Source organism: Saccostrea cucullata, unplaced genomic scaffold (assembly GCF_032062105.1).
Source record: "Saccostrea cucullata isolate Sc308-1 unplaced genomic scaffold, CSIRO_AGI_Scuc_v1 ctg3713, whole genome shotgun sequence".
Taxonomy (NCBI): Eukaryota; Metazoa; Mollusca; class Bivalvia; order Ostreida; family Ostreidae; genus Saccostrea; species Saccostrea cuccullata.
In genome coordinates, this window is record NW_026932680.1 from 15001 (window position 1) to 30368 (window position 15368).

At 31.5% G+C, this 15368-nt stretch overlaps 1 protein-coding gene across 1 annotated transcript in view; it reads left to right on the forward strand.

Annotated features, from left to right (window-relative positions):
• LOC134235771 (uncharacterized) overlaps positions 1-15368 on the forward strand; it is a 34630-nt gene that overhangs the window by 4971 nt on the left and 14291 nt on the right. Inside the window, exons 3-9 of the mRNA XM_062717917.1 lie at positions 703-1161; positions 2423-2671; positions 3630-4067; positions 5001-5098; positions 7381-8544; positions 11424-11517; positions 12117-12296. Of these exons, the coding sequence (XP_062573901.1) occupies positions 703-1161; positions 2423-2671; positions 3630-4067; positions 5001-5098; positions 7381-8544; positions 11424-11517; positions 12117-12296 (2682 nt within the window). The remainder of the gene's footprint in view (positions 1-702; positions 1162-2422; positions 2672-3629; positions 4068-5000; positions 5099-7380; positions 8545-11423; positions 11518-12116; positions 12297-15368) is intronic.

The window sequence follows — 15368 nt, forward strand, 5'->3', positions numbered from 1 at the left end:
ATAATCAAGAAAAAACAAAAATAGGGTGGGGTCATTAAAAAAATCAAATTCTCAAGAACCACTGTGCCAGAAAAACTGAAACTATGGAAGCAAGTTAGGGTAGTGTAGATTGTAAGTTGTTCAAATCGTGACCCCCGTGTGTAGGGCGGGGCCATAATAGGGAATCAAAGTTTTACATAGAAATGTATAGGAAAAAAAACTTTAAAAATCTTCTTCTCAAGAACCACTGGGCCATAAAAGCTTACACTTATGTGGAATCATCCTTGAATAGTGTAGATTTTAAATTGTCCAAATTATGACCAATGTGTTAGGGTAGACTCACAATACGTATCAAAAGGGAGGAATCTGGTAAAGAACAGCATGGTCAAATCTACTCAGGTGAGCGATGTGTCCCATGGGCCTCATGTTTGTTTGTCTGTGCAGCTGTTCATTTATCAGTCGGTACAATTATGCCAAGACCAAAACTTTATTATAGGGAAACACTGAAAGCTTATACTGGGTAGTACTACAATGATTTTGTGTTGACCTTCACATATATTATTTAAGATATACCACAGAATGGGCAATGCACTATGTGTATTTAATGCTGAAATAAATTTTTAAAAACTTCATCCACTTTGTATAAAATTCTTTTGTATGTAAATAAATTCAATGATTTTTTCCAAGTTTGTTTTATGTATATATTTTTTCTTTATTTTGCAGATGGAGATACACTTTTGATGTGCCTTCTTCTTTCCAATTCTTACAAAATAAACATGAAAGATGGAAACTGGATGACCAAATGTAATGCTGTTGCCAAAAGCTTTCATTCAAAGGAAATCACAAAGCCATTTGCTCCTACAGATCTAGAAGAATACAAACCATTTCTGAAACACAATGAATCAGAGATCGGCTTTTCAATTGAGGTCTTCAGACATTTAAGTTTCCTGAACTTTTCAAATCGTTTTGGGCTGAACTTTACTGATATTTTCTTTACTTGGGCAGAAAAAGAAAACATAGCTAAATACTGTAGATCGTGGAATTATCGAAGAGGAGAGGATGAAGTTTGCTGTTGGTTACTGCCAGAAAAAAATGAGGAGTTTTTAGAAAGACTTGGAGAAGATATTTTCACGCACCCAACAATGGAGGACCGGTCATTCCATGAAGCAGTATTTAAGAAATGTAAGCTATTTTCAGCTCACCTGAACTGGTTACTCTGATATAATATAACAAAAGAAGTTTTGGAGTGATGAATTATATGTATTTATCCATGATTCCATCTATACCTTAGCTTTTAAATCTTTATTTTTCTTTTTAATCCCTTTAATGTTTTAAGTTTAACACGATAGACACTCAGCTCACCTGAGCCATTCAACCAGCTGAGCTTCTCTTTGTGGAATTGCCAGAGTCGTCTTGTCATCTGTAGACTGTACTCATATGATCTTTTTTAGAATCCTTTTACTGAATTAAATTAAACTTAGATGAAATCTCTCTTGGGGAATTTGAAAAGGGATACATTTAAGAATTTGGAAAATTTATGCCATTTTTTAAACATAAAGTGTAAATATACTACTTTTGATTCACGATTTAATCTTGGTCAGAATGCAATTTTTGTCACAATTACAGATTCATCAAATATGTAGGCAATTCAGTTTGTGTTATATAGATCAAATTTAGATATGCGATAATGTTGCATGTATTGCATGTGTTGGCTAATGATTATTGCTAGACAAACAAATTTTTAAAACAAATATATATATAATAACGATTCATAACGGAAAGACATTCTAATTTTATTAAGAAAATTTGCTTAACTGCCTTTTCTCCTTTTAATTTACAAACTAATTGGGGATAAATAAATCACTGAAAATTCTATGTGTCATATTTGTATACAGAATTTAAGGTCTCGTAAATTGGAAATCTATTGTTATGATTGTTTGATTTAGTAACAGCTCTGTTTAGCTTTATGGTTTTATATATTTGTCTTTGACCATACAGATACCCTACATGTGTAATGCAAAAAGGTGCAATTTACGGGGCAATATTTTTGCATACTTTTGGAGAGAATTTATCCACTTTCTAGCATTGGTCAATCAACTACTTTCATTTCCTATTTCTAGACACATTCTGTAGCCAATATACATATTTTATCCACCTCCCAGCGATTAATAATTGTATCTACAGGCAATAGGGTAGGTAGATAGATAATATATACAGATTAGTTAAATAATATGCACAGAACTAGGGAGTGAAAGGTAGTTAATTTAATGATGCTGGAAAATGTAGAAATTCTCCCCTAAAATGCACAAAAGATATTGCGCCGTAAATTGCACCTATTTTGCATTAGGGGATCTGTAGCATTCTGATCAAAGAAAAATATATAAAACCATAACACTACAGATCTACATCTAAGCTCTGTTTTGCTAGCATTTTGTCATTATAGTTGGAATACCGATGCAGATTATCTTAAGGGGAGACAAATCAGTGACAAACTTCATTGAGAATTTAAAGAAAGGGAAGACAACCATGTACCATGCCTCTGGGATGATAGTAGGGTGTGCTGGTAGTGGTAAAACAACATTGTTAGAGAGACTGAAGGGCATTGACTTGGAGAAAATAAAGAAAAATATCAGTTCAACCCGGGGAGTCGATATCCACACAGATGTCTTTGATGTAACAGATAACATCCAAGGTATTCTTTATTGACTGGGTTCAATGTTTGTTATAAATTGCTATTGTATGATGGAATTTAAATTGAAACAAAGTGGATCATGGATCATTTCACTAGAGTCATATTAATTTACAGAGTACAATTAAAAAAAATCTAAATACTATTTAAACAAATAGACCGTATTAAGTTCTTCCAAGCCAATAGCCCAAAGAGCTAATGTTACAGCCATTGTGTAGTATATGTAAACTTTTAGCTCACCTGAGCCGGAGGCTCAAATGAGCTTATCTGATTAAAATTTGTCCATGTTGTTGTCAATGTCGTTGTATTAAACTTTTCACAATTTTATCTTCTTCTCCAGAACCACTGAATCAATTTCAACCAAATTTGATTTAGTTTGTTAAACAACGGGCCCCACTTTCATTCAAGAGGAGACAGATATTTGTATGCCCACTCTCGAAGAAGGGAGGGGGTACTACTTTGCTGCTGCTGGTTGGTCTGTATGTCATCTTAGTTTCTTTGTAACATGAATAAAAGCGTAAAAATATCAATATAAGAAACAAAATATCACTTTTAGAGTTTTATTGGGTTATGACATGAAGTCGGTACATAATCCAATCTACTATAACGCCCTTCGGGATTTATAGAGTTTGATCACATGACGACCTCATGTAATACCCCAATGAAACTCTAAAAATGATAGCTTATTTCTTAAATAAAAATGGATCATACTCATTTGATATCTGCGGACGATATTATTTGAGTTAAGTGCTTATAATTCATCTATATTATATTTTTAGTTTCAGATTTATTTAAAGTAGACTAGAGGTCTATTTACAGGGACAAAGAAGTAAGAAGGCCTTTAAAATGTGCTCATTTTTATTTACAGCAAATTCTTCAAAACAACAACAACGCTTTAAACTTAAATTTGATAAAAATTATCTGCACCAGAGTGTTCCTGATTACCATTCGGAAAATGTAGCTGATGATGAGGAAACGCAGGAAACGATGGAAACACCTGATGATGAGAGTCATGTCATTCATGCATCAAACAGTGGACAGATATCACGAGATGATACCAACATTAAAACTACCTCATTCTCTCCACAACAAGGTGCCATATCAACTTCAAATTTAGCAGAAGCTACGAAGGAAAACAAAGATATTGTTGGCCCAAATAATCCAGGAATTTCAGGAAATTTGCAGATTAATGCAAAAAACATTCCAGAATACCCAGATAAGAAAATTACAATGACTGACTTTGCAGGACAGTGTTCATATTATGCCTCACACCAGATTTTTCTGAGTCCTCGGGCGTTCTTCATTCTAGTGCTGAATATGGAGAAGAAGTTTGATGATCAAGTCGGGGAAGAGGTGTGCTGTCAGGAAGGCTCCATTTATGAAAGATGGACACACAGAGGTTTGTTACCATTACCTTATGTTGGGTTCGGTTGCATAGTTTCTATAGCATATGCAATGCAGTATGTGATTTAAAACTCTACTTATTTCATATACAGATTTAAATCAAGATAGTGAAGGACTCTTTCATAATTATTAACTGCTGTTTAATATATAGTCGTCTCTTTATTGAGTGAATTGATATCTAACGGTTAAAGATAATTGCATGGGCTTGTGTGAGGAAAATGTCTCTATCTCCATGTTTGTTTGTCTATATGTCTGGAACCATTGTTTTTTTTTTTCAAAATGTTTCCATTGTTAAAAATGTTGTTGAAATAAAACTTAAAATACTCTTAAGCTTAATTCAAACATTGGCATCGGAAGCATAATAAAGGGGATATTTAATTGTGTGTGGGGGGAGGGGGGTCAACTAACAAAGAAGGTAACCTCCACTTTTCAATGCCTTTATATTGTTTGTCTTTGTCAGTAAAGTGTATGTTTGGGAAGGGGGGGGGGAGTAATAAGCCCTCTCCCTAGCCTCTCCTCTTCCTTTTCTTCACAAATTTTTCTGGATGTTTGACTTAAAGTAAACTTTGATATATGTAGTGAAATCATTTAAACATTATTCCACATAGCTTAATTAAAGTAAAAAATATATTTCATGTATCCAATATTTAGAGCAGGATGTTTTTTTAATCGTAACATTTAATTATCTATAAAATAGATCATTTTAGATTATTTTATGGCATGAATAGATTTTAGTACATTTATATTGGCTGTAGGGAAAGGGGTGTCATTTAGTCATAACCATCTGGTGCTTTTATGAGTGAAAATTTCCCAAATGAAATATAACGCAACATACAATCAATCAATTTCTATGATATCATAAGACTGATGCATTTATTATGTGTACACATAGTGATAAGCAAATTGTTTGTCTTTATTTCATTCACAGATTATCTTGAATTCTGGTTGAAATCCATTCACCAATACAGCAATGATAAGGCCCCTGTTCTGCTCATTGGTACACATAGTGAGAAAAAAACGGAAAAGGTATTTGTTTCTTCATTTTACAGATATTTCTCGTGCTACTAGTCAGAGACCAAGTGACCTTGTGTGTTAGTACGGTGTTTGTCGAATCTCTGTTCGAATGTATAAGAAAACTAGTCCTCCCACAGTTTTGGTCTGATTTCAATATAACTTGGCACGGATGTAGATTTAGATACACTATTTTTATATAATGGTTTTTGATTTCGAAGAACTATTTTGTTGGTATGATTATTCAAAATTATTCTATTATTCTTTTAAAAAAAGCCCCTCCTCCTACAGTTCTGATCTCTATTTTGATGAATGAAAATGTCATGGCTACTAAAAATATGATTTCCTGTAAAATCTATTTCAAAAGCAATTCCAACAGTGTAAGTCTGATTTGATCTTGCCAAAGAAAGAATTTTATCAAAATATACTACCAAGGCTAATCTGATGTAAGATGAGTAAAGTTTAATACAATTGGTTGAATTCCTCACCAATCTCAGTCCAGACTACAGACCACTTTGTAGTACATGTAGTATCTGGTTTTCTTGAAATTCCAGTTAATGCCTAAAACATAAATATTAATCCATTTTCTTGGATTTAATGATCAATATTTATAATATAAAGTATAAATAGATTATTTATAAAATATTCCTGGTATCTCCAAATCAAGATAAATGACACGACTTTGAAATGTCCGTAGGAGGTCAAATTATTTAAAGCCATATTCTTCACGTATGAAATTTTCAGACCCCAAGATTACATTTTTTCCCCAATATTTTAAAGTAAACTGCTAAATAAATTAAGGGTAATCCTTGACAACTGTCACGGGTAATCTATTTACATACATTAATATAGAATCCCTCTGTGTACTTCTTTTTATGTTAAATCTTCCCCAATCATTCCAAACATTAAATGGAAAGGTCAGGTTCTTGGTATCAAGATCTTATAAACCTTTTATTAAACTGGTCCTATAAATGGTCAAGAAAATTATAAAATTTATAGATCAAAATAAAATATTACATGAATTTTGGCTTGATGTGTGGGTTTTGTTAATCAGGTTGGAACAGATCATCCAAATGGGATATAATTGTCCGTTTGGCATATAATATCCCAAAAAGGCAATAAACAGTGCAAAAAATAATATTTTTATTTTGGCAATAAATATCATTAATTCGCTTCAGAAGACTTAAAACGGAATAACAAGTTTATTGTTAAGAAGATTGATACCTCAGAAGTTCCATACATTCTTGGGGACCAATCTTATAACTATAGGGTTGCAGAAAAAACTTTTCAACCAAAAATTATTCCGTTTTAAGTGTTATAATGTGGATTGGAATTTTTCATTTTTTGCACTGTAAATTTATTGCCCATTTGGAATATTATATATCACATTTGAGCGATTAGTTCCAACCTGTTAAGTACTTAAGTAGATCAACTTAGAACAATATTCATTGTATAATTAAAGAAAAAAAATAGTTAAAGTAATATAAATTTGTATTTTTTTTTTTGTTTTGTGTTTTTTTTAATGACTTATGCGTGTTTTTATAAATCAAAAAAAAATTATTTATTCCAAAACATACTCGGAAACATGTGTGATCTGACAGTGTGTTGGATAGCACAGTATAAAATATATGTCAAAATTTACAGTGTGAAGGATTGCAAAGTTGTCCGAATAGAGATTTTTCACTATATTATTATCATTAGTTATTGTAATTTCTTAATACGGTATACAAGGTTATTTTCGCCCCGTGTTATTTTCGCCTTTTTGCATTTGCAAACAGTTTTCTACATTTTAAATTCGCCCAATCATAGTTCTTTTTTTAAGAAATTATATTAACATTTCCAAAAAAAATTCCCCTATGATTCTTTACAAAATAAAATACAGTATATTTTCTCATGAACTAAATTAGATATGTCTCACAAATAAGCATGAATATCGTCATTATAACGTCATAATACCACTCTTGACGTTGAAAAGTAAAACAAATAATGCTCAATAATTTGTTTTATAAATGACAGTTGAACGCCTTAAATTTATGGCATATTTATACTAAAGCGCTTACGCGCTTCATGAAATATGCTGGCGTGAAGCGTCGTATTTCATAACCTCATGAATCTTCAAAAAATAAATTCGTTTTAAATGCCATGTAATTTCAATTCCATCCGTCTAAAATTTGCCCATTCAAGGAGAGAGCAAAATTGGAGAAAAATAAAACCGGGGCGAAAATTTCCCTGTATACAGTATTCAGATACATGATAAAAAGAATTACTGAGTATTTATTATTAAAGTGTATTTTCAGGAGATTATGTCTTTTTTCCATGAAATATGGGCTACTCTTGAAATGAAGGACAAGACCTTGCACAGACATCTCCATGAGGATAGACAGTTTGCAGTTGGATTCCATGACAATGAAAGCATTGAGAATATTAAGCTCTCTATCGTTAAAGTTGTGCAAAATCTAAATCACTGGGGAGAAAAACTTCCACTCTCATGGGTCATGTTTGAAAAATTCTTCCAGGAAAAGAAATCCCAGAGGATAATGAAAAAAGAAATGCTGCTGGCTTTCAATGATGCCTTGCCAACAGGTATAAAGCTCGAAACGGTTAATGACATTAATATTATGCTGCAGTTTTTCCATGACATCAGAGAAATTTTATACTTCAACCAAGAACGACTTGATGTTGTAATCATTCTTGATGTGCAGTGGTTTGCTAATTCATTTAAAAATGTAATAACAGATAGAAATCATGCAGAAAAGGATTTATGTAGGTTTGCATCAGACTGGAAAAAATTTGATCAAACTGGAGAATTAAATGACACTTTGCTTACAGCTATCTGGGAAATGAAGGGAATAGCTTTCAGTGAACACAAAACAAATGTCATGCTATACATGGAGAAGCTAGGATTATTAGCAAAATTGGATGACAAAAAATGGTATGTTCCCTGTATGAACAAAATGCCATGTCCTGACAATCTCTTTTCTTCATGCCCTACCTCATCCATTTTCTGCTACGTGTTTGATGTTCTTCCTGTTGGCATTTTTCATCGACTTGTAGCTACATGCTTGCAAATTCCCTGGGAAATTGTTACAGAGAGAGGGAGACTATGTATATACCAGACAGCAGCTGTTTTCTTGTTTAAGGGTCAAAACATATTGCTTGGAATGACTCCCAGGGAAATTCAGTTACAGGTGTTTGTTATTGAAGGGAGAGTTGAGATGTCAAAATGCCAGGAAATTAAGGCAGAAATTGACCGTATGCTTAATGTTCTTTCCAGAACTTTCCAAACTGACTTTCGATTTACGTTTGGGTTTAAATGCAAAGCTTCGGGATTCTGTGATAGCCAAGAAAGTTCTGTGATCAACGAATCAGAATTTACAAAGGCAATTTTTCAGTGTCCTTCCTGTCCAATAGGGAGAAAGCACATAATCAACTCAAAGAATATCACGAAATATTGGGTACAGGTACATGTATTTTATTGTAATAGTTGTTCTAAATCATAAAAAAGAAAAACTGGAAAATCTAGTTACTGTAGAAATTTATGATATTGGATCATAGCTTGACTCTTGTAAATATATGTTCTTCAGTTGGCTACATGGGTAATATCTGTATTTCAGAGACTTCAGTCAATTCAATTAAACATCATAAACTTTTTAGAAAGTGCAGCATTCAAATCGATTGTAGAATTAGTGTTTCAAATAATGGACAAAAAAATTAGTACTGCAATTTTAATTTTCAATAAAGAGGAATTTTTTTTACAAAAAAAAAGAATAAAAGAGAAAGATCTTCATTGATAGTAAATACAAGTTGTTTAAGGTACTCCGATCCTCAGGTTCTGAAAATCAAGCATTGACTAATTGAAAATGCTCACAAAAATGTCTCTGAATTTTCAAAGTAACGTGTTTTTACCCACAATAACTCTTTAAAATTCATCTTTCAAGTTAATCATATTATATAGAGAAAATTAATAAATCTTGAATATAATTTCTGGAATTGCGAATTAAAACACCTGCTATGCATTTTCCAATTCAAATTTGATCATTTAACACATTTTAAAAATATAAATCATAGGTATCCAGGCTTTTGAAGAAATTCCACAATTTTCATACATATAATGTACTTTAATTTCTCTTATTTACTTCGATCATTTTAAAATTCAAAGTTTATAAAGATTATCCTGTCATTGTGGAGCACCATCAATCACTTCTAATTTCATATTATATTTTAAAACATTGGTATCTATGGTTAGATTGAAATGAACATCAATTTCTTGATATATGTAATTTTAAAATACTTATACAGGGTAAAATTTTCGACTTTTTATTAGACCTTTCTGAGAAATTTAAAGAGCCTTGAAGCACCTCAGGAGGTATATAATGAAAATTGTTGCATGAAAAGTTTAAATTTTTAAGCTTCATTTTGAGACTTTTTGAATTAATTTATAAATTAAAGAGTTGTCCTTCCTGGCTTAGGATCGGAGTCCCTTAAATAAGAAGAAGGTATGCATGGTTTTAGCTTTATTGCGCCCTAAAAATGTAATGACATCAAAAAGTTTTGAAACTGGCTTGAATATTAGTTAAATAAATGACTCTGATAAATCAGGAAAGAATATGGCATGAAGGTTAACCATTCTGCAAATATGACGTCATAAATGTGAAGCATTTCTCTATTTTCAACAGAAAAAGCTTAAAAATGGCACATTTCAAGAGTAATTTTCCTGTAGAAGACAGTGTCCACAGCCGTCTCCCATGTTAATTTTCTGATATTTTGTGCAAAATTCAATAACAAATCATATATCTCAAGATCTTTGTGGGCGATGCCTGTGGACAATGTCATCTGAAAGAAAATTCCATTGAAAATTGGTGTCTTCTGCAACTTTTCAAGAAAATACGGGAAAATGCACATGTTTATGACATCATAATTAGCATTTAAAAACACATGTGTGAAAAATGACTTGTTTGATTTTTCTGCATTGAATTTTAATTATTTAAAAAGCATGAGTTTTCAACTTTTACACCAGTTTCATTTTTTAGAAAACCACAGGGCAAAATTTGTATGGAAACCATACCTTCTTCTTTACTAAAATAAAGAAATTGGATGATATTAGAAAAATAATCCACATTGGTTTATAAAGAGCTTTTTAGAGAAATATATAAAATAATTATGCAATTTAGATTTATACTTGTTCAAATCATAATTTCTACATTGAGTAGGGAGGGCAGAGAAAACAATGTACGTTTGGTTCATTTTGGATTAAATACTAGTAAGCGTTTTAGATATTTTTCTTAAAGTGTGTTCATTTCTTTAGCATTTAATAGATTTGTAAGTATTAGTGTTGGCAACAAGTACCCGGTTAACCGGTTAACCGTCGAATGATGCGAGTATCGGTTAGTTAAAAACTGCTATTCGGTTACTCGGATAAAATGCATCTTATTTCGTAAATAATTTTAAAAATATATTTTTTTTATGAGACTAAACGTAAATATTTCTCTACTTTTATTTACCGTTAGAATTAATGATCTAGTGATTCACTGATATGAACGATTTGTTTCGATTGTTTTTAACAGTTAATTGATAGCTTTGATCGTCAGCAGGTTATACAAGTTTTGAAGACCTGAATTATGATGACCTTATTAAAAAATTTAACAAGGTGCCACCAAAGACATATAAAGCTTGGAAGTATTTATAAAGAACTGCTGATTCGATTCCTGTGGAATGTAATTTTGAATTGGAGTCATCGTGTACAGCTGTGACTTCAAAATTCTAAGCAATTATTCTCCTTGATCATTACGTATATCGGCGGTCAAAAATTATCTATTTTTCTTCTTCTGATTTAATTTTTTTTAAACTATAATTACATATATATCAAAATTCTTTCTTTTGCATGCGCGTGTATCTTTAATGAAGTTTTTAAGTAAAGATCATTCACAATACATCTGTGTTTTATTATGCCGATGAGCAAAGGATGAGATAAATGATATATGAAAATGAAAAAATCATCCGAATAACCGGGTACTCGATCGGAAGATTGAGCGAGTAACCGGTTACTAAAAATTGTCCGATTTGCCATCAAGTATATGTATTTTTGTCAATACAATAGCTGAAAATCTTGAGCAATAATCCAACAGTTGGGCATTTTAATTAATAACTTATTGTTTTCACGTAAACAGTCATTTGTATTGCAAGAAATACATAATTATATAATGTGAGAGTTTATCAAGTGTTTGTTTCATATCGTTTCACTGTTTTGCATTCAGGAAATTTTGTTTGTAGCATTATTAAATCTTATATGATCATTCATAATGAGCACAACAGTTTTAATGTCATTATTTTCATGTTAAAGGTATATCATGATGAAGTTGAGCCCTCGGAAGTTAAAGGTATACCTAATAGTTCACCGTTAGAGAGTGTTGGACCAAGTGAATCACATCCAAAAGGTACCTCAACTAAATCTGAGATTAAATTCTTTTTCACGTTATCCTCGATTTAATATAGCACAGGTTATACAATATTAACGACTAGTTTTGATGTACATATTAATATTTCCAATCAATGAATATGTTTTTGTCATGCACGAATGTATGTATGTAAATACTCATTAAAAATGACAGACTTACCATTTATTTGTAAACAGGAAACTTTTTAATAGTTCGCACTGCATTGAAGTGACCTATAGATAAATCCATTAAAACTAAATCACTTGTTAGACCCACACCCTTCTTTTATTTCGTGTGTATCCTGTATACAAATTGAAATGCATGTATAAAACAAAATCAACCTCAAACAATTACATACAAAAGTAAGCTTTAAGAACAATCGTTTACTGATTATTGATCAGAAGTTTTTATGAGAGAAAGGTAAATGCTTTTTCTCGTCATAAAAGATTAAGTAAATTCCCTTTTATTTATTTTTTTTATTCGACATGTTGGAGAAAGATTGAAATGATTTCTTTTTTCTTTCATTTACTATAATCATACATGGTATTCATATTTACTATAGTGTCATTAATTAACATACTTGGGCTTTATTTATATAGATAATTTAGCCAAGATAGTAAAGTTATTGCAAGTTGGAACTGATGCAGTAAGAATCTGCTTCGATAAATTCCTCCCTAAAGAGGAGTTAGAGAAGACTCTGAAAGCCAATGAAACAGACATGAGAAGAGGACAGTTCCGATTCCAACAACCTCAACTAGAGATTCTCTTCCCTCCTCAAGGTACTTATTGGTTTTCTTTCTTTAATGATAAAAATTATGCTTCTTAAAATATTTTTGACATAATGAAAAATAATGGTCTGTTAAAAGATTTTTGTTATGATTAAGAACAATTATGTACAATGCACTACATAATGTATCTCCTTTAACAATGAAAAAATTATAAAATTTTTTCTCGAACCCAGAAAATTTTACCCTAAAAAAGTTATAATTTTACAGTATATAACACATCTCTTAGTATAAGAACAAGAATCCCTTATTCCATAACAAAGTGTTCCTTTTGAAATAGTATTGGATAAAAGAATAAACAAAAAAGTAAACAGAAAATAAAAGTAATTGCGAAAAATCTACTAATAAAATGTTTTAAGCATTTCTTTGTATCTAAACAAGAATGTGAAAGTACAAGTCTTAATAAATTTAAGGTTACCTAAGATTGTAGGGACTGTAATTGGTAATTATGTATATAATGACTGCTATCAAAGTATGACGGAGAAATATATAATTAATTCATACCATAAATCATTCGGATATCTACAGCCTTTAAGACACTGAATATTTCTATAAACCATGATGACATATGTTAGATCATGACTTCAGGAAATAAAGCAAATGCTTAATTTTCATTATTTATCCAGGAAAAAAAAAAATAAATTGCCTCGATTCTTTGAGTAAAAAATTGTGTCCATTTTTTTTCTTTTAAACAATGTAAAATCCGAATAGTTTGTTACGGCAAAGAAACAAAAAATGCCAATAACCTAGTTTGAAACTATTATATTTTTTGTTAATTAATATTTTTCATACAATATGCATGTATGCACTACAGCAAATTTCAAGAATTTTTCAAAATATAATCTTTTACTTAAAGATCTTAACAGTGGTTTCAAATAGCAAACTCAATTAATTTAATTTTCCTCCCAAAAAGAGAATAACTTACAATTGATTCAATACGACATAAGTCATAAAACTAGGAATAAACTTTCAACAACAACAAAATGATATACATGTATAATAATTTTGATCATCTTTTTAGGAGTTGAACTATGTGCAGACTCCCTAGGCCGTCACGCGGTTTCTAGCGCAGTTATTGTTCAATGAATTATATAGGGGCCGTCGTGGTGTTTCTGTGTCGGTCAATTTACTCCCCTGTGATATTCAATACAAACTCGAACCAGTCTATATAAACTCAAAAAAAACTTCCGCAATAAAAATAGTCGATCTCATTTTTCTAATTAGATCTTATTTTCATAAATGATTTAAAAGTAAATGAAATAGAATTTTATTTAACTTAATTTGAATAGCATATTTTTGTCATCTCTCTTGAGAAATGACACGCAAATTTTGATTTCAGTATGAAAAAAAGTCCCAGCTTTCCTTCATTTATCATTCGGAAATCCTCGGCTGACTCCACTACGCTCTATTACAAAAAGTGCGAGGTCAGCCATGGAGCAACAACTGGTCTAACTGGTTTGACAATAACGCGATTGTCTAAATAGAGAGAAATAAACAAAATGTAAGGTCAAAGGAACGCTAAGGTTTAATCCAACTTCTTTCAATTTGTATCATCAATAAAGAGACAGAACAAAAAAATCAAAGTACTGAAAGTAATGAAAAGCGGTTAGCATGCTTTCATCGAATTTGTACAGTGTACAATAACAAACAATGCATTGAAGTAGGCATGCATATCTTTTTCCAGTGTCATCAGCGAAGAAGCAGACACAATGAATTTTGTAGTACTTAACTAAATGGTATAACCAATAATTTCCCAGACTGATGTCACACATGTATGTTTCAAAATATCAACCTGCGATTTTCAGTCTGAAAGACAAAGTTCAATTTCAAAAATTTCTCCCTAATTGTCTCCATTAGTGGCGTCCAAAAGTGCTCAGAACGAAAAAAAAAATTATGTTGATGTTGCAAATTTTATTGGCTTTCATGCTCTATTCATACTGAAATTGGGTAACTGTAAAGGCTCTGTAGCAAACAACTGAAAAAGAAAATAACATGATACTTCCAATTCTTTAGATTAATTGATTTGGAGTACTGTACATAGATCTTTAGCTGGCTAGTCTGAGAAAAACGGATGGACGAGCAGAGAATTAATTACGGTAATTTCAGAGAGCTTCAGTTTCGTAGGCTCACTGCGGGTCAGCAGGTGGGTTCATTCTACCTATTCCCACTTTTTGAAAATCAATTTTTCCCTGAAAACAAAGCTTTTATCATCTTTTGAATAATTTCAATTGATAAAAAAGGAGAAGAAAACAAACGTTTCATTATGGAAGTAATATAAACTGTACAACTTACAGATGTATTCAGTATTTTTATATAAAGGCTTTCTTCGTGTACTAGTCTTACCTAAGTTAATTAAAGGGATGCCTTAATATTTTGGAAAATGAAACTCGATCGAGAGATTCTCCGATGTTTTGCAGTCAGTAATAACCTTAAACCCCTTTAGCCTGCAGTAATTAACACGTCCTCCCTGTGCCCAGTGGCATAATTCACTCAAATATTTATTGTTCATGTGGGGTGCCTTATAATTAATCACAGGCACCTGAATTTTTTTCAGTAAGTCTCTAAATTAGCCAAATATCGAAACATTCTACTCCCTCTATATATAAATACACAAGGTGTCCAACGCCATTTTGACCACCTGTTTGATTCAGGCTTAAATTTAACACATAAATCGGAAATGCCTACTGGTTTTCGTGTAGCATTGGGTTCAAATGATATTTCTCGCTATGCATTTCTTCCTAAAGTTTAATTCTAACACGTTGATAATGTTATCTGCTAAACTTCATGCTGACTTAGAATTTCGTCACAGGGCGCGATCGCCATCAGCTGATGTCACGGAAATTTAATCTCGACACCAAATGCTCCTATACATAAACTTTTTTTAATACAACAATTATAGATTTATTTCATTGACAAACAAAATCAGAAAAAAAATAAAAAACCGAAAGATTATGTTGTTTTGATAGTCTTGATTTTATTTAACATATGCTATGTGTGTTTGAAACAAATCATAGGTACTAGGTAGAGGCTTTGTTGAAGTTTCCGTTGTCGATAGGTAGCGCCTTA